This window comes from Cupressus sempervirens, chromosome 7 (genome assembly GCF_028749045.1).
Source record: "Cupressus sempervirens isolate cs-2001-9-10 chromosome 7, ASM2874904v1, whole genome shotgun sequence".
NCBI classification, from domain to species: domain Eukaryota; kingdom Viridiplantae; phylum Streptophyta; class Pinopsida; order Cupressales; family Cupressaceae; genus Cupressus; species Cupressus sempervirens.
Genome location: NC_143124.1, coordinates 382,340,329 through 382,366,418, shown reverse-complemented (window position 1 = coordinate 382,366,418; position 26,090 = coordinate 382,340,329). Strand labels below are relative to the sequence as shown.

The following is a 26,090-nucleotide window of genomic DNA, read 5'->3' as shown; positions in this document are numbered from 1 at the left end:
CTTAAAGGCTACGAAGTCTCTTGAAAAAGAGCTTGGTTTTATCATTTGGTTGAAGAGACATATTCTATACCCTCAAGTAGAAGGTGCAGTCTTTTGGTGAAGCCTTCTCTGAGATCATACTTGTTTTATAAAGCAGTCATAGCTCAGAAACAATACGATATGATTTCTTTCCAGCCACTTGTTACAACAATTCACTGTTAGTCTCCTGGCGACCCCCACTTGGGTTTCATCTTTCAATACTAATTTCTTCCGTTGCTTCAACTGCTTCAACCTCTGCTACCGCCTCTGAAATTATTGATAGACTTCTTAATACTCGTGAGGATACACGAGATCTCAATCTAGAAGAACTAGTCCACATGATTGAGAGCGTTATTTCTCAATACAACACTAAGGTAGAAAACATATGTACCTTACAAGAATATCTATGTTTGTTTCCTTAATTCAAGGATGGTTTTGTATCAATAAAGTTGATCGTTGGTTGTAGGGTAAACGAAATCCATCTTATGTGGGACTAAATAATGGTGCAGCTGGCCCTCCTTCCGCAGGAAATACATTCAAATTATCCGAAGTGGTGTCAAAGCATGTCAAAATCATTTCTTTTCAGGTGATATTCCCCTCTGTAGGAACATGTACTTCCGGTCATATTCCTCCTAGCACAAAATGATTTAAGTTAGCAGAAAACTGAATTGTGTTTTCTAATTGGAAAGATTTTCTATTTTGATCAAAACATAGGTTAGAACTAGATTTCATTTACAATTAAATTCTACTAGTTAATTTTAATAGCCAAAAGAAAGGGAAATTGTGATCTTTAGTACCTCTGTGAAGTTAATATGGCTTTGTGGATCAGATGTCAAAGTCTCTTGGAGATAAACATGGGACAACTATAGCAGTGTTGAATGCCATTGGAAATATGCATTGGGTTGGAGTGGGGTTCTTGTTGGTTGCTGCTGTCTTAGAAAGACTGGAAACAATAGAATCTAACAGAATGGAGCGCTTGAAGCTTCTCAAGTCCATGAATAATTTATGCAAGGTAATAATGCAACTCCAGCGTCTTCCTTGTCTAAAATATGAGATGCAGACAAGGATTAAAGAATCTTTACAGTTGATAGTTGAAGGAGTAATATTGTGTTGTTTTCAAAAGAAAAGAAAACCACTTGGAAGGTAAATCCAGACAAGTCCTTTCCCTTGCCAATTAGTAAAGGCTTCCAAAATTTGGCTGAAAGAAAAACTCATTTTCTATTTTCTTTTTCTTGCACGTTCTGCCCTTGTTAGTACAGATAAAAAATATCAAATCTACCTTTTCTTGCATATTGAGATAGTTTGAGAACTGCATACATTTACCAGGACCAAAGTTTATCAGAAGGTAGCAACCACAAAAAATATGATGATACTGATTTAGTTTTATGTCTCACCTGAGACTGTACCTACGGCTACAGATATATACAATAGCTTTCAACATATCACCTATAACATCCACTAGGATCCATCAAAAATATAAGAGAGCATTAAAAAAAAAGTAAGTAAACTATCCAGCTTGATTAATCCCATGCATCAATTATGCTATTGCTGCACTCTGCCTCGGCACATTCAAAAGCTCCAATGGGAGGACCTACTGCAGGTGTACTGCCGGGTGTATCTTCCCAGGATAGTGCTCTTTTTTCCCATTGTTCTCTGATCTTTTTGTTCTCTTGATTGATATCAATGTGTTTGTTCTTGGTGAATTGCTTAAGACTCTCCAGCTCTTCCGGATTCAGCATATCCGAGTAGGTATTGAAGTAGTTTGCTGATTGAATGTCCTCTTTGTATATAATCATGGCTCCTCCTCTTACCAAGATCATGAATCTGTCTTTAGGTACTTCAAGCACAGCAGAGACCTGTGACATTATGACATTATGTAAAAATGGGTGAGTTTAAGATTAAACCCAGTATGATCCCGTCTCCTGTTTCCAAAAATCTCTTTGTTTCTCTGCTTCCAGATGAACCACAGTATTTCAGCAGTAAGAATAAACCAAAAATTGTTCATTTTGAAATAAAAAATATCCACAAAACTAGTAAGGAGTTCATGCTACAAGAGATCTGGTCTAGAATTATGAATTCCATCTAACAGGTTGACCAAGAAAAAGAGACCAAATATTACTAGTAAATTTGCATTCAAATAAAAGATGTTCAAAGGTTTCGGGACAATTGCAAATAGAACAAGTTACAGCTTCTATACCAACAGAAGAAAGAGCAGAACCCACAGCAAGCTTATTGAGCAAAAGGATCCAATGAAAACAAACTTTCTTGGGCTCAAGAGGGAAGTGCCAAAACAATTCAAAAACAATGTGCCACCTAGAGACTGACCAGTTACAGCCTCAGTTTTGATTAATTCTGCTAAATGTGCCATTATCTTCTTTCAACAAAGTGTACATTTGTTTAGTGGAAATATCTAATAGCATCCTACCATCAGACCATTTCACCTGATCAGTATTCATAATCTTACCAGGAAAGAACCTGCCTGTAGCTTTTGAAATGAGAGTATATACTATAAATCTTCTTTTGAGAAGGGCAGGTATTGAATTTCTCCCTGATTTCTTCCCATGAATCCAATTGGTTGTCAAAAATAATATCCCTAATGTGAGGGATCTCTATAGAGTTCCAATACTAAGCAAAACAACATTGGGTTAAAGCAAGAGGTTTCTTGTTAAGATAAATGCCCCATCAAATAGATCCAACATCATATCTAGGATTGCTCCCAACATCATACTTAGAGCAGAGAAGATGTCCTACCCAACACCATGCTTTCCACAGAGAAGAAAACACATTAGATCCAAACACCTTGATTTCAAAATCACCAAAACAATATCAACTAGGGGGGTGTCCTTCCACTGCTTACCCTTTCTAATGGCTGACAGTTGTAGACTATTTCGCACAAGAGCTTTCCAAATTTCATTACCATGGAGAGTCTTGAATATCCATTTGGAGGCTAGTGCGATCCCATGAGCTTTCAAGTCCTTAAGCCCAAGGCCACCCCTTTCTCCTGGTTTGCAACACCAGTCCCAGTTTACATTGTGCCTTTTCTGTGCCCCATGCCATCCGACCAAAGGAAATCCCTCAGAATTTTATCAAGCTTCTCATTTTGATATTTGACAAACAACCAAGAGGATGCATAATAAATTGTATGGGAAGCCAACACTTTTCGAACTACTTGAATTCTACTAGCCAATGACAACATGAGTTTGACATTCCAGATGCTCCCACATATCTTTGATGGAAGGGTCAATTGCAAAAGGGATGCCCAAATACTTAATAATGGTTGTGGGTCCTACCCATAACCATTCTCTTCTTTGCAGCCAATCTGGTGGTTCTTCATTTCAACCTAGCACTGTGGATTTATGTAGGGCGATTTTTGCACCTGATGCTAGGTAAAAAAAATTGAAGTCTGTTCAGAACATTATCAAATTTATCTTCAGAAAGCTTGACAAACAGGGGAGTATCATCTGCAAACTGTTCATTGATTAATTCATCTTGGTTAGGTAAGGAAATACCTTTCATAGGGGGGCCAAAATCTGAAGCTTTGAGAACATAACATAACGCATCAGAAACAAGCACAACAAGTGTTGGAGCAATAGGACACAATTATCTGATAGTCCTACCAAGAGGGGTGGGGTCAGAGATTTCTCCATTGACCTCAATAACAGTGGAGGAGTCTTTAAACAAAACGGCTGTTCAACTGCAAAAATATTGGGGGGGGGGGGGGGGGGGGGGAACCAAATGCATGAAGCATATTAAAAACAAAGGGCCACTCCACTATGTCATATGCTTTTTCAAAATCAAGTAACACCGTTACCACATTCTGGTTATCAGCCTTAGCCTAGTGTATTGCTTCCTAGCTAGAAACAATATTTTCTAAGATGTATCTGCCTTTAGTGAACCCTGTCTGAGTAACTGAAACAATCTTGTTGAGAATGCTAGCCATCCTTCTGGCCAAAAGCTTTGCAATAATCATGTAGAAAAGGTTCAATAAAGTAATAGGTCTCCAATTTCTGACTTGGGACTCCTCTCCACTTTTAGGAAGTAGTTTGATTATACCTCAATTGATATCCTCACCAAGAGATCCCTTCTCAAGTGCATCTTGATACATCTCCAAGAGTTCAAGGCTAATCCTGTCCTTGTTTTGCTTGTAAAACTCCACGAGAAGACTGTCCAGACCTGGGAAATTCCCATTTGCCATTGAGCCTAGAGCGTCTTCAAAAGTTTAATGTTTTTACTAAGCATCTTCTCATCCTCCTTTGATATCTTTTTGGGAATCAATTTTATACATTGTTCCAAAGCCCTATGATTATCAGCCCCATCCTCTGATGCACTCATTATTTCTTTATTATCACTGGTGAATACATTATGAGATTGAATGCCTCTAGTCACCTCTTTATTCTGTTTTGCCCTGATGATGTTAAAGAAATACTTGGTTCCTTTCTCACCATCTTTGACCCAGGTCATTTTTGCCCTAATTCTCTGCTCTGAGCAATCATAGTTCTAAATCTTTCTAAGCTGAATCTTAGTATGTATCAAGTTTCTTCAAGGCTTCTATCATTACCTTAGTCTGTGAGTCTCTTTCAGCCTCATTCAACTTCATTTGATAATACCATTCCTCATATTTCCTATCTTTAGCTTCCTTCTTACCAATAATTTGGAAAAAAAATCTCCAAGCATCAAACAAATGTTCCTAGGTCTCTCTTGGAGTACATGCAGTGTTGCAATACTTAGTAAGACAGGTTACTGTTTTAGTTACTTCAAGATTTTCTTGACCTTTAAGGAAAGGTACATTGAGCTTGAAGAGATTGTTTTTCTTCTGTGTTGAGATTACAAGGTTTAGAGGCCATGAAGGGCAATGCGAGCAGAGATAGGGGAGCGGTCAGAAATGCTGGCAGGTAGGACTCGTATAGGAGATTGGCTAGGACGATGAGAGAAGACAAAAAACAAAGGCATTCGCATACATCCTATCAAGCCTGCAATATATCCTTTTCTTACTGGTTTGATTATTGCACCATGTAAACCAAATGCTATCAAATTCTTTCTTTTTTTTTGTTCTTCATAGGATCACAAAGGTTAAGTCTTCTTTTGAACTTAGTCCAGAAGAAAAATCCATTACCTTTCCAAATATTTTTGACTCCTCCATATTTATCACCACTACTCTCAATCATGTTATAGTCCCCCACCACAATCCATTTAGCAACAGGAAGGTTTATCACCAACCAATCCCAAAGAGAGGCTCTCTTCCTGTAGTCATTCAGAGCATAAATGTTACAAATCCCCACCTTCTTATCATCTGTATTGAATACAACCCATTGGGCTCTTTGGCAAGGGGAGACACCTTTAGTCTCAATTTTATCAGACTGCTCAAGGCCAACCAAAGTGGCTACCCTACCTTTTCCTCTATCATGATCAAAGTACAAAGAGGTAGCTTTTTCCCATAATTTTTTTAGAGCATTAAAGGTAAGATAACCAGTTATGTAAATCTCTTGTAAACATATAATTACCTTATTGGTAAGCATATTACACCATTTCCTAACAATATACTTTATGTCAGGCATTTCAAGACCCCTTACATTCCAGCTATGTATGTTTATCATTATGAATTGTTTATGGATGGTTTTTCATTCTTATAAAGTCTATTCAAACACTCGGGCATATCAAGGCTTTTATGTTTACTTGCTTGCTCAATGGATTTAGCACTATTCTGCCTTTCAAAGACTTTTCTTTTCTTTTTTGAACTCTTACTAACAACTTTAGTGAATTGGGCTTCTCCATTTTTCAACAAACCATTACCATCAACTTCAATGGGGACAATATGAGATGAGTTTACCTTTTCTACTGGAGAGTTCATGATCTCAAATGGGACATTTCTCTGCTCCAAAGAATTTTGTTCATTTCTCCTTATCTCTTTCCTTTTTCATTAATATTTTCAATTGTAATTTGTTGTGCCTTCTTTTTGGTGAGCATATCATCTTTTTGAATCTCCCAAGGAATTGGGAGATATTGAGGATGACAACCGAAAGGGTTAGGGTAGACACTTACATTAGACCCATTTGTGGGTATCACATCCAAATCCTCTTTGAAGAGAGGGTTAGACAAGGTAACAAACTTTCCTTCTGGTTTATCTAGAGTACCATTGCTAGGCATATTCTTTTCATTAGAGGAGGCAACTTCATTTCTCCCTTTGTTAGACAAAGGGTTCTTAATATTTTCACCAGAAATTTCCTTCCTCAAAGGGTTAATAGAGTCATTTACCACAAATGTGACATTGAAGACTCTTAGATATTCTTTAGGGATGAACAATCCCACCTTGTATGACTATTAAGCTTGCAATGGAAACAAGCTCCTAGGTTGCCAAGCAAGACAATTTCCCAATTGAAATTTTTCCTTCAATGTATACATAAATCCTTTTAGGAAAAAACATCTCAGAGTCTAGAGCAACGAGGATTCTAGCATTCAAATGCAAGATTGTGACCCTTGAATCCTCGATTGAAGAGCATAGCCCAATGGTTCGAGCATATTAAGGATGAGGGTCAGAATTCAGGCTGGACCCCTCTCAATTTGACCCAATTTGGAGAAGGACGAGCAATCACTTGCTCAACATTGTCATTGGGTGACCATGGAAAGGCCCTAAATAGGGTTTGGCCAACATTGAAGAAGTCATTTTTTAACACTCGCTTGTCATGAGATTTCATAAACACGAAAAATAAACCCTTCTAAATCATTCTACTAAAGCTTACAACAATTCTAGGCTTTTTTCTCCACACATTGCTGAACCAATCATCCAAAAATATTCTAGTAGGTAAAAATTTCATTATCCATGCAAACAAAAAATATGGCAATGTTCCTTAAATGAGATTACTCAAATTTAATAGCTTTTACCATGTCATCATTTACAGAGAGTGAAAGGGTTTTCACACTGGGCAAGAGGATCTTACTATCTTCTCCTTTGGAATTTGTAGCTTCCACGAGGCCTTTGTCTCCCATTCGATGTCCATTGGCATGGGATCCACTCCTCTAATTGCTCCCACAACCATTTTTCTAACAAATTCTCCATTGAAACACACTTAAGTTGGGTAGATTCAGTAACCACTGCCTTATACGATGGTTTGGTAGATTCAATATTAACATTTTCCACCCCACCAACAATACCATTTGCATTAATTGCATTTTTCCTCTCATCATTAGCAATTGCATAACTTTCTAAGAGCATACAAAAAATAATCAATTTCCGATCACAACAAATCGAACCCAAGATGGCACAATTCTTAGAAAGGAATGCATGTGCGTGAGGGAAACAAAAAAATGCATAAAAAAAAGTTAGAACCACAATGCAAAGAAATGATAGAAGCAAACAATATTACTTTTGTCAACCTTATAAAACCTTAAACATATGATCAATATAAAAGAAAACCATAAGAAGATACACATACATAACCATATATGTTAACTAGGGAAACCCTTGATCAAAGGTAAAACCTCAGTGGAGATGATACCCACAAAATGATGTCCTAATATATAAGTTCCTTGTAAGAAGATGGACTTTGTTAGGAGCCAATGAAGTACATTTAGTACATATCAGTCCCTGTTAGGAGATTTTGAATTCCTATGAGGAGATTCCAACTGTGTTAGGAGTTGTAGAAGGTAGATGGACACACTGTCCAAACAGTTTCAGGGGCAAGACCACCGAACTTATTGTCCAACTGGCCTCTATATTATTCCTATCAGAATAATAGAAACACAACTGATCTCAGCAACTCAAACTCTTGCTTTGTCCTCTTACCGTGCCTCTTTTGCACCAAATACTTCTCAAATCTCAATACCAGATTTGCAAACTTGCATCACAATGATCCCTTTGATCGCTTACTCGCATTTATCACTTAACTTATCGCATTAACAAATTACTTGCATACACTCATACCCATTCCATCACAAGGAAAATAACTTTCCTTTATACCATGTCCTCAAAATAATTCATTGAGTTGGCCTTGAGGCTTTCCCAATTAAGACTACAATAACAAAATATTGTCAGTTCATAGTCTTTTGAATTTCTTACACTTGTGACCTTGGACTTTGTGCACTCACTGACATCATCATCAGACTGTCTTTTGTCTCTGTCTAACTTCGCTCATCCAAATTCTATCCCTGTTAGGGGATATAATCTGAACACTAGAAGCCACTTCTTAGGAACTTTATCTGCAAACTATCTTCTATAATCACAAATAACTCGTACCAGTCTTCGACTTTCTGCACGTGCTCTTAGCCACGTCATCAAGACACACTGTAGAACATGTCATCAACCATGCTTATCCTCATCTTCAATACTCGATTTGTACGATCTCTATCTCTGTCTGCTACTCTGCCAATCTTCATAGTATGTTGACATCAATAACAAACATAGTCATGAATGCAACACTCAATCATGCTAACTGTCTCTCCACTACTCTAGCAATGCTAGACTATTCCTCCATAGGAATATCATCAGCATTCATGCTAACAATCTCCTCCTTTGGCATTGATGGCAACATAGATGAAAAACATCTAAATTCCAAGAATACCAAATCCAACTCTGCTTCTTTGATCTTTTGAAATCCTCTTCATGAATCTGAAACTCTTAGGAACAACTATTGCTCCCCCATTGATAAACTTCTCAATTGTTTATGCTCTTATGTACTTTCCCTTATTGACATCAATCTTTTCTTCTTCGTAACTCTCCCACATTCACAAGAGATTCTCTCATATGCATTCACTTCCCCCCCCCCATTCATAGGAGATATTCTTCATGCACTACTTCTCCCCCATTGACATCAATGACAAAGGCATCATTATGTCAATCTGCTGCTTAATGTCTTCAACCAGCTCAAGTGTCCAAAGGCATTGCTAAATACCAACTACCAAGAGTCCTTCATGACTCTGCTCAATCATAGATACTCCCCCATAGAGGAAGCGTCAGCATTCAGTCCAGATAAACAATAGTGCTTTGTACCACTGGATTGATGCAATCTCTCCATTGTCTACTCAAAAATAGGAAAGGGCATAACTCCAAGCATACCTCACAAATATTCAAATGTATCCTTAGGCAAAGGCTTCATAAAAATATCTGTAATCTGCTCCTTTGTATTAACATACTCCAATCTGATCTCTTTCTCTACAAATTTTTCTCTCAAAACATGATACTTAATGGATATGTGTTTTGTCTTAGAATGTAATACATCATTCTTAGACATACTCACTATACTTGTGTTATCACAATGTATGATAACAGGTTTTGAAAACACTATCTTGATATCCTTCAACATTTGTTTCATCCACATGATCTGATTGAAATTGTTTGCTGCTGCTACATACTCTGTTTTTGCTATACTCTGTGAAATACAATCTTGTTTCTTGCTTAGCCAAGAAACCAATCTTCCTCCAAGGAAAAATGTTCCACCACTTGTACTCTTTTTGCCATCCATACTACCTGCCCAATCCACATCAATATATGCACATAGAGTAAAGTCATTTCATTTATCATACCATAACGAAAAATAAGGTGTACCCTTCATATATCTAAATATCCTTTTTACTACTGCATAGTGTGATTCCTTAGGATCAGCTTGAAATCTTGCTACTATACCAATTGCATTTGCTATATTTGGTCTTGTGTGAGTCAAATATTGCAAACCTCCAATCATGGATCTGTACTGCTTTTGTTCAACCGTAGGTGTCTCATCTTTGCTAGATAACTTGTGACCAATTATCATAGGTGTACCAACATGTTTACAACTTTCCAAGCCATATCTCTTCAATAAGTCTTTCAAATTCTTAGTTTGTGATAGGAAAATACCATCACTATTCTGGACAATTGGTAAACCCAAGAAATATTTCATCTTACCAAGCATGCTCATTTCAAATTCATTCTTCATTTCATTAGCAAATTCATCACTTGCTTCATCATCACCTTCAAAGATTATATCATCCACAAATATTATAATAATCAACAAACCATTCTCAATTTCTGTCAAATATAATTATATAAGTTACTATCTACAGTGCTTTTAGCAAATCTCAATTTTGTCAAATACTTATCCAACCTTGCATACCAGGTTCTAGGCGCTTGCTTTAGTCCATACAACGCTTTCTTCAGCTTGCATACCACATCTCTTTCTTCTGTCAAAAGAAATCCTTTAGGCTCAATGTAGACTTCTTCTTCAAGTTCTCCATTCAGAAATGTTGACTTCACATCCATCTTATACACTTTGAACTTCTTGTTTGCTGCATAAGCCAAGAACATCCTTACTACTTCAATTTTGGCAATAGGTGCAAATGTCTTTTCATAGTCTATACCTTCTTGCTATGAATATCCTTTGCATACAAATCTTGCTTTGTTTCTCACAACCTCACCTTGTTCATTCATCTTGTTTCTGAAAATCCATTTGTTTCCTATAAAATTCTTATCCTTAGGTCTAGGGACCAATTCCCATGAATCATTCTGCACATTCTGATCTAGTTCTTCCTTCATTGCTTGAATCCAATGATCATCCTTACATGTTTCATCTGCACTCTTAGGTTCAACTTGAGAAATCAAGCATACTTATTCATGTACTTTGTTTCTTGTCATAACTCCTTTGTCTTTGCTTGCAATACTCTGATCAGCAAGATGATTCTTTGTCGAATTCTTGTTTGGTGTTGGTGTCATTGTCTCAACTATTACTTTTGGTCTAGGTTCAGATCTTGGTTCCTCTCTTTGTTCCATAACTTGAATATCATTCTGCAAATCATTGTTAATCTCATAAAAGTCTCAAAATTTTCTTGGATAGGCTTAAGATTAGCTTCTTCATCATCAGAATTATAATCGAGCATTCTCTCTTGAACTCTAAACTTTTCATCCACTTTTACATATGCGCTCTCAACAATAGTCTTAGTTCTCTAATTAGAACATCTATAATATTTGCTTTTCAATGAATAACCAAGGAACATACTTTCATCGCTTCTTGCATCAAACTTAGCAATGTTATCATCTCTCTTGTTATAACATTTACTTCCATAAATTTTGAAATACTTCACTGATGGTGCATTTCCAAACCACAATTTATAAGGTGTCTTATTTATACCTTTTCTGATCTGCACTCTATTCACTGTATACACTATTGTATTACCTTCTCTCCAAGATGTCTTTAATACATCATTCTCAAACATCATAGCTCTTGTTGCTTCTGTTATAGACTTGTTTCTCCTCTCAGCTATACCATTATGCTCAAGAGTCTTAAGGTCTAATAGCCACCTCTTAATACAATTCATTTCACAAAAAGTATTAAACTCATTTGAGGTAAATTCTCAACCTCTATCTGATCTTAAACATTTAATCTTCAAACTAGACTCATTTTCAAGTCTATTCTTAAACAACTTAAACTTCTCAAATGCTTTAGACTTTTCTCTAAGGAATGCTACCCACATCATCCTAGTAATGTCACCTTTCATCGTAGAATCCTCTTTTTCTTTGTGGGTCACTAAGATTTGTGTAAATAATCTCCAATTTTGTTGTTGTAGAAAACTTCTTGCTAGGAAAATAATTTTTCTTTTTCTTAGCCATATCACATTCCTTGCACACAACATTAGTAGGCTTCACAATTTTTGGTAAATCCCTAACAGAAAATGTAGTACTTTCTTTCACAATATTGTCAAAATTTATATGACAAAACCTTCTATGCCACAACAACCTGTTATCAACTTTAGCAACCAAACATGTCATCTCTATAGGATTTAGCTGAAAAACATTACCTCTGGATCTTGTACCAGTGTCAATCATCTTACCATTCTTGTCCTTGATGATGCATGTTTTCTCTATGAACTGTAATTGATATCCCTTATCAACCAACTTTCAAACACTCAAAAGGTAATGTTTTAATCCATCAACAAAATAAACATCATTTGTATTAGTTTTCCCATCAAGAGTAATAGATCCTATTCGCTTCATATGACAAGTCACATTGTTACCAACTCTAACAATTCCTCCATCATGGTTGTTGAACTTAACAAATTTATTTATATCACCAATCATGTGATGTGAACAAGCACTGCCTATGATCCAATCAAATTTCTTCTCAACTTGTGACACTAGGGCTTTCTCTTCTCTGACTTCCTTTTCAGGATTTTCTTCTTTTATAGCTACAAATCCTAACTCATCATCACTCTCACTCTTTTCCTCAAATTCATCATCATCATTTGCATACAGGCATTCTCTAGGTCTTCTAGACTGGAAATTATTTTTGTACTTCTTTACTCTTTTAGGACACTTAAAACCATAATGACCAAATTCATTACAAGTCAAACATTTAAATATTTTCTTACCATTAGGTTCTCTGTTCACAAGCAAGGCTATTCCTTCTTCAATCTTTCTCTCTTCCTCAGATCTGGATCTACTACTGCTAGCATAATCTCCACTAGTGCTTGCACTCCTTGATAAGGAAGGGCGAACACTTAATGCACTAAAAGTAGTCTCCACTCTAGGTAAATCTCCAAATTGTTTCAAACTTACTTATGTTGCCTCCAATCTTCCAAGAAGAGTCTCTCTAGAAAATTTCTTAGTACAAGGTATCACTTGCTCAATCATCTACAATGTCTTCTTGCATGTGGTGTCAAAGTCTTCAAGATCTTCCATATGATTTCATCTTCATCTTTAGTTCCATTACAAGATTTTATTCCTGCAAAAATCTTTGATTGTTTGCCAATATAACTTCTTACAGATTCATCTTACATCATTTTAACCTCTTGAAATAAACATATCCAATTTTGCAATCTAATTCTCTTAGCATGCTTATTACCTTCAAAAGTAGATTCCAAAGCTTTCCAAATTTCATGAGATGATACCAAGGATTTTACCTGACTATACTCATTTTTAGGAAGAGCTGACAAAAGTGCTTCTCTAGGAAGCATATTGCATATGAAAAAATCTCTTTCAGCTTCACTACATTCTTCAAGTTTGTTTTCTTCCACAATGGTCTTCTCATTCTTTCTAATCAGCCAATATCTTGGACCCAAGCATGGCAAATGTGTCTTCATCTTCTCTTTCCAGTTGTCATAGTTAACTACATCAAACTTAGGACTTTCTATCTAAAATGATCTGCCATTGATCTCCTAAACTTGTTAAGTTTTTCCTTCAAGGACCTGATGCTCTGATACCAATTGTTAGAAAGTATAGTCCACCAACATAACTAAGGTGGGGAGGGGTGAATAAGTTATCAGATCAATATTACTTTTATCAACCTTATTAAACCTTAACATGTGATCAATATAAATAGCAACCATAAGAAGATACACATACATAATAACACTAGATATGTTTACTAGGGAAATCCTCAATTAGAGAGAAAAAAGGATGATACAAACAAAATGATGTACCAATATATAAGTTCGTTGTAAGAGGATGGACTCTGTTAGGAGCCAATGAAATACATTCAATACATATCAATCCTTGTTAGGAGATTTTGAATCCCTGTGAGAAGATTCCAACCCTATTAAGAGTTGTAGAAGGCAAATGGACCCATTGTCCAAATAGCATTTACCATTTCACTTATTGCATTCACAAATTATTTGCATACACTCATACCCATTCCATCACAAGGAAAATAACTTTCCTTTATACCATGTCCTCAAAATAATTCATTGAGTCGGCCTTGAGGCTTTCCCAATTACAATTACAATAGGACCTCAATAAGATAACACACTACAATACATCTTTTTCACAATTACAAAATATTGTCAGCTCACGGTCTTCACAATTTCTTACACGTACCACCTCAGACTCGCACACTCACTGACATCATCATCAAACTATCTTCTGTCTCTAACTTCACTCATCCAGATTCTATCCCTATTAGGAGATATAATCCGAACATCAGAAGCCACTTCTTAGGAACTCTGTCTACAAACTATCTTCTATAAATCACAAATAACTCTTACCAGTCTTCGACTTTCTACACGTGCTCTTAACCATGTCATCAAGACACAACAGAACAAGTCCTCAACCACACTTAACCTCATCTTCAATACTCGATCCATATGACCTCAATTGATGTCTGCTACTCTGCCAATCTTCACAGTATGTTGATATCGATGACAAACATAGTCATGAATGGAACACAATTATGTTGTCTCTCCACTGCTACAACAATGCTAGTATACTCCCCCATAGGAATATCATCAGCATTCATGCTAGCAACAATCACAACAAGGACATGTAAGAAGGCGATGATACCAATGAAAAAAAGTAGTAAAACAAGAAAAACCACTCGAAAACTTGCAAATACAGGGGCGAAATCTCCGAGGGGCCACTTGTTCCTCTTCATAGTACCCCACTTGTGGAACCATCCTTTCCTTGATTTCTACTTTTGTGTCTCCAATATAAATCTACACTTAAAAATTAATTAATCATGCTAAGCACATTTGATGTTTCCTAGCACATTTATCGCTATACAGTAAATTTTGCTTGTGTTACAAATGAAGTTATAAGCTTTTTTGAGGGAGGTAGAATTCTTTATGTACAAATCACACCACAACTACAAAATGACTACTTGGGAACAAACAGGAAAGCACCTATACAAGTGCTTGCATTTGTGGGTAAGATGGCTTTTACCTATGACAAGTAGAAGGTATTTTTTTTTTTGTAATCTATCAAATTACAATGTTTTATCATGATTCACTTATATAGTTTTTGAGCCAAACTCATTGAATGCGTACTTCATGGGTAGTGTTTTGGAAGAAATCATCTCTCATGAGCATGAATGGTTCAGTTATCATCCATTGCATTTAGTATATTCATAAATGTGAAACATTGGAACTTCCTGGGAAGTCACCTATGCTAGGATTACTCCTACTTGAGTGTGCTTAACCATAGAGTTTCCCCCAAGGTACAAGCTCGCTTAGCTTTCTAGCCCATTTGGAAAACCTTCAGCAAATGTGCCTTATAAATCAATTCACAATGGAGCACTATTAGCTCATTTGTTGATGACAAGGTGTTTTTTGTAGTGTGTCAAATTATAAAATTTTATTATTATTCACGTACATTTTTTTTTAATCATACTCATTGATTATGTTTCATTAAGAGTTGTTTACATCAATCTATCTCTCATGACTATGAATAGTCTACTTAGTACTCATTCCATCTAGGTAATGTTCGAGGGGTGAAACATTGACACTTCCTAGGAGGTTCCCCATTCTAGTTATACTCCAACTCAAGCCTTGAGCATGGAGTTTCCCCTAAGATCATGCCCACCTAGCTTGGTATCATATGTTGATGTGAGCTTTGTTCCACTAGAACATGCAAAATCAAATACTTCATGTTTTAAGGAGAAACAAACACTCAATCCTCTCTTGATATAAGGTCATCTCTCATGCTAAGCTTGCAAAGTAAGATCATGAAATGACTTCAAGTTTCTTTCTTAATTGTGGAGTTCACCCAATTTTATGATGTGATATGTTGGTTATGACAAAGGAACTTACATTATTCAGTCAATGGATATGAACTCTTGCACTTCTAAAGATTTGGCTCTGCAATGTGCAATGAAAATAATGTTCAACTTTTCAATCCTCCACTTCAACTTAACTTCTACTACTACTTCTATCTCTAGCAAGGAATCATGGATGACTTGGACTCTACTAGGTGTAATCTCACCAGCGACTCCACCCGCCTAGTCCAAGCTTCTAAGGAATACACAAATGATTTCCACATCAATATCCTCTCTCCAATCCCATCATTTGAATGCAAACTAAAGATTGAACAACAATTGAAGTTTTCATTGGCTTCCCACGCACAGCACCCTTACCATCGGCAAGAGGTTAGAGGTCCAGATTTGTTAGAGTCAAACAAGTAAACATCTACAACAACTTCCATTCAAGTAAACTACTTCAACATGAAAAGAAATCTACTCCAAGTGAAAAATTGAGGAAACCATGCAACACTTCAAAGCAATAACAAGTAATCCACCATGAAGAACCAACAATGAATTATCAATTACTTTGACAAGCATCATAGCAACAATTTCATCAAGTCTTTCCCTTAGCTATCCTACTCTACTCTCCTAGGTCTATACTACCTCCAATGTTTAAGCTAATCTCCTGAGCCCCTCTAATCTAATACATTACAAATGGCAAGGCCTTGGCCTTTGATGGTAGTTCAGTTACAATTAAGGGCCAAGATCGATTGAAGATCAAGGGCCAAGATTTCTTCCCACAAACCATAATTAGGATTGCCAAATTTGCAACAACAACAACACTCTGATCTTCAAAGTTGTTCAAAGAATGAATTTCAATTCAGCTCTTTTCCTCCTCTAATTCACCTTGCAAAACAAAGGAGAAGAGCATTAAGCTTGTGAGAAAAAACTGAAAATAAAATCACATCAACAATAAACAAACTCTATCCCAACTTAAACCAATGATTTTTCAAAGTCGAGGCAAATCACAATCCAAAACCATTTGTTATTATTATTGTTATTTCTAATTCTTGTCACTTTCTCTCTCCTCAATTTTTTTAGGAGAAGGTGGTTTTGGTAACTTACAAAGGATAATAGGTGGCTGGGGAAAATCCTCAGAGGAGGAAAATTCCCGAAGATGCGAAGTTTTCCTAGGACTCGATGTTCTTAAAATGTCCTCGTTTAAATGTTCCTTGGTGATTCCTTGCTCTACTCTTGTTCATGGTGTTGCCCTAATGCCATAAATCAATCTACTAATGTCTTAGAGGATGGTAAAACTTGGGAGACTTAGAGTGGGGAAATTTCCGAAGATGCAAAATTTTTCCAAGAGGAAAATCCTTCAGAAAGTTATCAATTTCTTCCCCTCATTGTTCTAATATTGCAATGCTCAATTTGCCACCGAATAAAGGCTTCCTCAAGCATTTGCACTTCATTTTTCCAAAAGGGGGAGTCTTGAGATTTTTGGGAGAAATGGGGAGGTAGGGGAATTTCCAAAGATGCAAAATTTCCACCAAAGGGAAAAATTTTGAAGTTGCAAAGTTTCCACTAGAGGGAAAATCCTGAAGTTGTGAAGTTTCCATTGGAGGGACAATTCCGAAGTTGCAAAGTTTCCATTGGAGGGACAATTCCGAAGTTGCGAAGTTTCCACTGGAAGGAAAATTCTGAAGTTGCGAATTTTGTATCGAATATGGCTTCCTCACAAACTTTTTCCTAATTCTCAAACATGCAACCCCCTTCTCTCTCGGGCTAAAAGTTCCACTCTACTCTTGGACTTGGCATACGAAAATTCCTCTAAAGTGGCTCCAAAGTGCTCACACAAACCTGAGACAAAAATTGCTTCACGATGAGCCAAAATTTCATAAACTCACCCTAGACTTAGAGAGTTGAAAAAAATGTTGCCAACCAAAACCGCCTAAGACAAAGACTCCTACTTGCTAAAACGAGAAGAGGGGGTCCCTATTTTTAATGGGGCGATGGTGTGAAAACCACACAACACCATATTTGCCAAATTGTTAAAAGTATTGTACCTCATGAAACATTCATATAGAGCTCTTTCAAGTCACCCAATGACAAGTATGAGGTATTTCTCACAAATGTATCAAGTTATTGATTAATTTTATTGGTATTCAATTGCATAGTTTTTTGAGTCAAATGAATTGCCCATCTTTCATGAGCAGTGATTTTATGAACCCATCTCTCATGAGTATGAATGAATTAAGAATATAGGACTCCTTGGGAGGTTACCTAGGCCACTACAACTTTGACTTGAGTGTATTTAACCATCAATTTTCTCCCGAAATCAAGTCCACGTAACTTTCTATCCCATTTGCAAAAACCTTCAACTCATGTTGTGCCTTAAGAATCATTCATTATAGAGCCCCTTCATCTCATTCAATGATAGGTAGGAGATTTTTTTGTTAAATCAAATTATGATGTTTATTAAACTCCATTACATAGCTTTTGAGCCCAACACATTGATCCATCTTTCATCGTAGCAGTTCACATAAACCCATCCCTTGTGAGAATGAATGGTACACATTGCACTTATTGCATCCAAGTGATGCTTGCAAGGGTGAAGCATTGAGACTTACCATGAGGCCACCATCCTAGTAATACTACTACTCAAGCACTCTTAAATATGATTTTTCCCCAAGATCAAGCCCATTTAACTCGCTGCCGCATTTGCAAAACCTTCACCAAGTGTTGCACCTTATGGAATTTTCATCTCAAAGCCCCTTTAGCTCATCAAATGATAGATACAAGGTCTTTTTCACAATCTATCAAATTAATTTTTTTGTTGAGATTCATTTATTGGTTTATAAATCAAACTTATTTATGCATTTTTGATACCATCATCTATAGATAGAATTGTCATAAATACATTGGAATAAATTGTGTATTTGGAAGAACTGTGGATTAGAATCCAGATTTGAAAAATGACAAGTTTGAAATGTTTCAAGTCCATTTCCTTTTGTACATATACCTGGTAGAGCACTTGTCAGTTGTGTAGAGTCTAGACCTACTCCAAACATGTGAGAGTGACTGAAATAGTTGATGCCATGCAGTATTGCCCCCAGATTGTTTACATGAAAAGAGCCATGACAAGATAACTAAATAGTAAATACTCACCCCTTGCTTAGTTTTCCAAGAAACATAAATGCTCAGAAATATATTAAGAAAGTTGGACTACCCTCAAGCAATATACATAACACATTTGTTAAATTCTTGATGTAGATTGTACATGGCTTCAAGAGACAAACAAGACCTTGAAGAACTTAGCATTCAAGTGGATGAGATACGCAAGACATTAAATGAACAGATTAGTGTTTGTATTTTAGATGATATTCACAGTACTATGGCAAGAAGCAACCCACAGGCTTCTTCCTTGAATAGTGCAGGTAAATTGCTTGAATGTACTGTTCAGCTATTTGCTAAAAGTAACTGATGATAATATATTAATATGTAAGTTCTGATTTCATTTTGTCAACTTTGAAATCAGTTAGAATAGAGCAACAGGTGACTAAAGTCATTGAACTACTTGATTGGGAAAATGACAAGCCAGTTGTAGCAGTTGTTATACATGGAATAGGAGGAGCTGGGAAGATGACTTTAGCTGATGCAGTTTATGTATCTCTGAAAGAGAAACTCCATGGTTGGAAACATTCCAAAGCTACTCTCATCCAAAACCTAGATTTAGATCCCAAAATAGAGGAACTGCAATCCCAGATTGCACAGGATTTGACTGGTGTGAATCAAAAGGTAAGAGTCTATAAAAGTGGACAGCAATGCTTAAAAGATATAATGGAAAAAGAAACTGTTTTCTTATACATTGACAATGTCTTGAGGAGAGACCATCTGGAGAAGCTTCTACCTAAGGAGATAACAGGTCCCAAAAAAATACGGATGCTTCTAACAGCTAGAAAAACAAATATATTGGGAGTGATTGAGGACTGCGGGATTAAACCCTGTAAAATTTATCCTATGGAACCTCTTTCTCTTGATGCAGCCCTACAAATGTTATGCAAAAAGATAGATAGAGAACAGGACATTCATTCAATATTGAATGAAAGACCTCAGGCCAAGGAGATAGCAAAGAAATGCAGTTGCTGCCCTCTGTTTTTGGAAGTAGTAGGAGCATATCTCCATAAACGAAAGAACAAATATGAAGCTTATGAAAGACTACTTAATTGGCTCCAAAGTGGAGAAGCTTTTAGTGGCTACAAGGAAGAGGATTTTGATGAATCAAGGATTCTCTTTGCATATGAGGAACTTCAACGAAGTGCTCAGGAGGCCTTTCTTGACATATGCTCATTCTTCTATAGTTGGTAGTGGGAAGAAGTTGCATGCATTGTAGGAGAGGAAGAGCTTGAAAGCCTAGAAGAGGGGGCTCTGCTCAAAAGAATTGAGCACGAAGAGGGTTATAACGTCAAAAGAAAAGTAAACAGGATAAGCATTCATGATCTCCTTCTTGCAGCTGGTCGTAATAAATCAAAAGACAACCGTTTCAATAATTTGGGTGATTTTTCTGCAATCCTTAACAATGAACAGGTATGAAACCCTATTACTATTCATATTAAATTTATGCCAGTTGTTGCAAGATGTTTCATATAAAGTTATGTTGTTGTGGCCTCCTAATGTCTACAGGCTCTCCGCCAAATAAAAGGAGTTTGGTTGCAATGGAATAAGAAGCCTTTTCGTCTATTAGCAGAAAAGTTGGATACAATGTGTGGGTCTTTACGAGTATTTGCAATGGGAGACTCGATACTTGTGAAAGGAAAATGCAGTCAACAATTTAACAAGCTGAGGTTTCTTCAGGTGGGAAGAGTACCCAATATTCCATTTGATGTTTCAAGATTAAAGTGTTTGACATTCATTGATTATAACTCTGAGGGCAACACGATGTTGAATCTGTCCCAGGTCTGTAATCACTTTTTGTCTATGTTTTGTCTTTGACGACTTTTATCATAAACATGTGGTATGCAACATTTTTCTCGCTAAAATTTGAATGCTAGACTATCCTACAACAATTTGTGATTTAGTAAGAAGGTTTCAGTGGATGTGAGCTGATATTGTTCTTTGGTTTCAGATAAAATCAAAACTCAAAGTGCTTAAGCTATCAGAACAAAGCATGACCCATCAAAATCTTGAAATCAATCCAGTTACAGCAGCAGCATTTAAGGACCTACGAATATGTGTCTGGCATTTTTGTAAATTGGCAAAAATGCCTAAAGCATTTCAGCAGCTTAGCAAATTAAAGCAGTTAGATTTGTCAAGATGCCAATTCACAGAAATTCCTGAGAGTTTTGGTCAATTATTTTCTTTGGAAAAGTTAAACCTGTCCTTTTCTCAAGATCTGAAAGAACTGCCAGATTCGTTGGAGAAGCTCCAGTCTTTGCAGGAATTAGTTTTGAGTTATTGTAGGAACCTGAAGAAGTTGCCAGAAGGGTTTGGCAAATTGAAGGCTCTTACTATGCTTGACTTAACATACTGTGGGAGTTTGCAGCAGCTTCCAGGCAGTTTTGACAAGCTTTACTCATTAAGGTCCCTGTGGTTAGAACATTGCAGCAGTTTATTTGGGCTCCATGAAAGAATTGGGAATTTAACATCCTTAACTTCTTTATGATTAGGCAAATGTGCAAATCTGAAAAGTCTTCCCAATAGCATTGGAGAGTTGTCATCATTGTCAGGGTCCATATCACTTAGTGGGTGTTCAAGTTTGACAGAACTAACAGAAGAAATTTGTGAACTTACAATGATTAAAAATATTTCACTGGCAAGGTGCTCTAGTTTAAAAATGCTTCCCCGTCAGCTCACAAAACTCAGTTCCCTTGAAGATTTAGACTTGCAAGGATGTGAAAACTTACAAGAAATGTGTAATAACTTCCACTGCTTGGTAGCGTTAAGAAAATTGAACATGTTCAATTGGTGGAGTTTATCAAAGTTACCTCAAGGTTTTGGTAGACTTAGCTGTCTGGAGGAGTTGAGATTATCAAGATGCGACAAGCTAGAGGAATTGTGCAGTGACTTCCATTGCCTAAGAACATTAAGAAAATTAGACTTGTCTCAATGTACTAGTTTGTTGATACTTCCTGAGCAATTGGCAATCTTGTTTGTTTAGAAGAGCTAGATCTGTCAGGATGCTCTCAATTGGAATATCTCTCTGAAGATTTCCATTCCTTACCATCTTTAATAAGATTGGGACTCACAAATTGTGAGAGGTTAGAAGGGAAATGGATGGATAGTGTTGTGGCAATTCAGAGCCTTTGGTGTGTAGACATTAGTGGAAGTGAAAAGCTGATCAAACGATGGATGGAAATGCATAGGGAAAAGGATGACTGGCATGTGGTAGTGGTAACAGGAAAATTGCAGGTATAGCTGTGATTTATTTCAAAGTTAATAGTAAATACTCATTCAGAGATTTAAAGCTGTAATATATGCAAAGAAAAACATATGGTTTCTTTATAAAGATGCAGATGGTTTAAAGAAACACCATGTTTGTTTATTGCAAGAAACTTATTGTTCTTTATTGTTGAAAGCAACAATATCAAAGTTCTTCAGGGAAGAAAGAATTCTCATCGATGCTCATCAACAAGCATTCTGTTCATACTTTCTTCAGCCAGAGACTGCCCTTATCTTAATCATTAGTTTGCATTCCACTGAACCCGTGGTATGGGAATTACTGGAAAAAAATCTCCAGAGGCTGGAATCCAATTGTAAACTCTTCAAACTCATATATGTCGGCAAGGCATTCGGTTCATTACCAACTAATTTGATTGACAGGATACTGGCTTACACACCTGAAAACTCCCAGGGTTCCTTACTCTTGGATAAATTATTTTCTTTGTTTCCTACTCATAGCCAGCATGTCTTCTGTACCACTGATGGTTGGCAAGAAAATGGCATAAAATGTTTCACAGCATGGGTAGACATCTCCTATATACTTAATGAGGTTAAATTCTTAATCAGAATCCTGAGAGAGAGCAATATTGAATTATTGAGAGCATTGTTGGTGACAACAGAAACAGATTTCTTCTGCTTAAGAACAAACAACGGGTATTAAACTTTTTAAAGCTTCTATCTGGTATTTTTCATTAAAACTTGCAATTCGATAGTAAATTGAAAGCAAATTTTGGTACTAAGTTCTTTTACACTGATAATTGCAGTTGCAGATCAGTGACTTGCACGGAAAAATGCTATTATTATTGATTACACCCATAAACATGTCTGAAATACAGATTTCAGCTTTGAAAGATATGTATCTAAAGATGTTAGACAGACATGACTATCCAGCAGAAGTTGTTTGTATCCCAAGAGTGGATTGGGGAAGGCCAACTTGGTTGAATATGAGAGATGTGCTACAAATTCTCCATGGCTAGTGGTTCCGAATCCATGGCTAATAAATCCAGAATCATTACATCATTTGGTTAATACAGCAACTGCACTTGTTGTGCTAGATGCAAAGGGAATGATTTCCTGCAAAGATGCATTGCCTATGATTGAAAGGTGGGGGTTAGAGGCATATCCATTTTGTCAAAGCCGTGAAGATGAACTCAGAAACCTAGAGTGGGAGGGACTCAAGATCCAAGCTAGTGTGCAATTTGTCTTTCAAAATCTGCAATCATCTCAATTGAAGGTAAAGTGCATTCAATCAAATTCCATATATAATTACAGAGTTCTTTTGATCTCAACAAAAGCCTATCTTAGTCTGAAAATAAGAATTTATTTATGTCAACAGTAGATTAATATGATTGCTCCTGTGATGACAGATAAAAGAGGCTATTCACCATGGAGAAACAATTTTCTTGTGCACAGGTTCCCTTGAGAAGATGTTAGACTTTGTGCCTAGTTTGAATTTTGCATTGATGAAATTGAAAATCAAGAGCAATGTTCTGTATGTAGGGAGGAGACGTATATATATATATGGATGGATGCCCAAGAAGCGGCCAATTATGAAATGAAGAGAGAGGCAATATCTAATATTCCAAGTCTGTCATTCTTGGATGCACATAAATTGTGGCAGCGTATTGTACATTTGTATAATGACCTGAGGAGTACAAAAGATAATGAAAAAACATTAAAAGTAAGGAGATTAGTATCAGTTCTCTTGAATAAAGCCAACAGAGATGTGGAGCTAATTGTGATTGGTGAAGATGGGGAGATAGTTACTGGGAGGGGAAAGGAAATGGTAGAGGTGATGTTGAAGGGTGGTAAGGATGAGGAAGAATTGTTATGTGATATTAAAAGCAAGGGACTAAGACAAGTTCTATATAAGAGATGGAAAGATGACATAGTGTCCAACGCTCTTTATCACCAACTCAAAACTCTTACATGAGTATGGTCACTCTATTACTCCAGAAGCATTAAGTTTCTAAAATGTACCAGAATTCTCGGAATACAATAAGGACAAGGAAAAAGGAAGTTTAATGGCTCGAATTGCAATTACATGTTATGAGATCCACATCTACGAAGTGCATTTGAAATTTGAGAAATTTTATAAGTAAAATGAAAAATGGATTTGGTAAGTAGTAAGGAGTGTAAAATGGATAGTCCTCCACAATCATGTTTCAACATTTTAAAAGGCAAACAACTCTTGGAAATGGATTAGTAATGAATTTCATTGGTAGCACCTAGATACCTTTGGAGGCCACATATACAGGGATAGGGAGGTGCATGTAACACATACCTTACACAGGAAGCCCGAGTAAGTAAACAGTCTTTAGTGCGTCCTACATGCAGAGTGGCCATCTCTAAATAGAAGTGAATTCGACTGCATTGAAATCTAGAAATTTTGGACTGTCGCATGGAAGCACTGCCATATTGCCTTCTTCTGGGTTCCATTCAAAATGTTATACTGAAAATTCAAATATGAGAAATGATTAACGCATAGGATAAATCCAATATTGAAAATTCAAATAAGAGAAATGATTGATGGATAGGATAAATCCAATCCATATATATTATTAAATGTTCCTGACTCCCATTTCTGGAAAATGTTGTAAAAACTTTGAACCTGGAGCATTAAAAGTGTATTCTCCCACTCCAAAGTTGCTTAACGGGAGTTTGAAACTGTTTAGTCTCATCCATGTTGTGCGAGTCAGACGCAACCCACCAGGGTGCCTTGTATTTTCTGGTTTAATGACAGATCTCGCGATCTATTAGATTGGATTCGCAATGCATGTCTGTTTACAAATCCTTTGTTGATTAGAAGAAAAAGCCACATTTCCATTAAGAAAAGGCATTTGTACATAGGAGAGCCCTTGTTACATTGTCCAAGGTGAGTATAAAGGATAGAATGGGATAATGAAATCTTTCACCTTATGAAATGTGGTTATGAAATGTGGATAGGTAATAATGCGATAACACTATAAAACATGGATCACCCACCAAAGGTGGAAAGTACATTTACAATGGGTGGATATGATAGATTGATAACATGATAAGTTTGTTAGTTCTTGCCTCGAATACTTATGCATTCATGTCATTCCAAATATGACATTAACACTAACCAATCAAATTTAAGAATTTAAAAGATTATATGAGATTTTAGATGTTTATATCTTTTTCTAATTTTTGATTATTTTATAAATCACATTTTTCATCCATTCTATTGGTCCATATTATTTTTGGTGGGGTAGAAAATTAATTTTCTTCAACCAAAAATACAAATATTTTTTAACAACTTCATCTTGCATTAATGAATGTATTAATTATAACTTTATCTTTTCCACATTTGTGACAAGTTGATAAGATTTTATTTTATCAATCATTTTATCTTCCACCTCACACAACATTGTCTAATCAATATTAATTATCACAATCTATTAAATATTTTTTATTTTTTATTTTAAATATATTTATTATTAGTTTTACATTGATATTTATTTTTGATTATTTGATATAACTTAATCCTAAAACTTCATATAATACATAAGTTCAAATTATACTTCTATATATATATATAACTAATAAATATGTCTTTTTAATATAATTTCAATATGTTATATCTTTCTATTTTAATTTTTAATTTTTTTAAAACTTTACTTTTTTAATAATAGTTAAATTATTACTATTATTTTATTTTTATAAAAATAAATTAAACAATATTATTTTTTAATTATATTTTATGATAGTGTTTCTAATATGTATAATTGATAAGTGTTATAATTTTTAAATTATATTATTGCGAATCCAATCTAATAGATCGCGAAATAAGGGCCATAAATAAGGGTCTCCTTCAAAAAAATGATCACGATCAGACATGCAAGAGAATACAACAAAAAAAAACTATTCACTGCCAACATAATCTCCATATCGCCTTCAACCTGCCAAGAGCGGTGGATCCATGCCTCAAGAGCTGATAGGGTCCAAAAAATTTGCATATCAAAGCATGCTTGGTCCAATAATCAATGTCCTCCATTACAGTCGTTGGAGGAATAACCAGAACAGGGCGATCATGGCTATGCGGAAAACAACCATTAACTTTTTTCAGCTTGGAGCTCTCCCCTGAATAAAATGATTCAGATCGCATTGCATGCATAGTTGGAGAAGAACCATCTGTTCTCACCAACGGAGAAGAAATCCCAGGCCTTGCCATGCAAATAATAAAACCCCAATCCAAAATTG

General features: G+C 36.0%; 1 protein-coding gene and 1 long non-coding RNA gene across 2 annotated transcripts; one reads left to right on the top strand and one right to left on the bottom strand.

Annotated features, from left to right (window-relative positions):
• Positions 1-1,285: 1,285 nt before the first annotated feature.
• On the bottom strand, positions 1,286-24,806 carry LOC149547083 (uncharacterized). Its single transcript, XR_016353830.1, has 3 exons — positions 24,478-24,806; positions 24,151-24,318; positions 1,286-1,874 (listed from the first exon to the last, which is right to left on the bottom strand). It is a non-coding gene; the product is annotated as an uncharacterized LOC149547083 (long non-coding RNA).
• On the top strand, positions 19,040-20,331 carry LOC149547084 (disease resistance protein L6-like). The gene is made up of 2 exons (XM_089791495.1): positions 19,040-20,015; positions 20,112-20,331. The coding sequence occupies exon 1, from the start codon at positions 19,071-19,073 to the stop codon at positions 19,794-19,796; it is 726 nt and encodes a 241-aa protein (XP_089647621.1). The 5' UTR covers positions 19,040-19,070; the 3' UTR covers positions 19,797-20,015; positions 20,112-20,331.
• Positions 24,807-26,090: the final 1,284 nt, after the last annotated feature.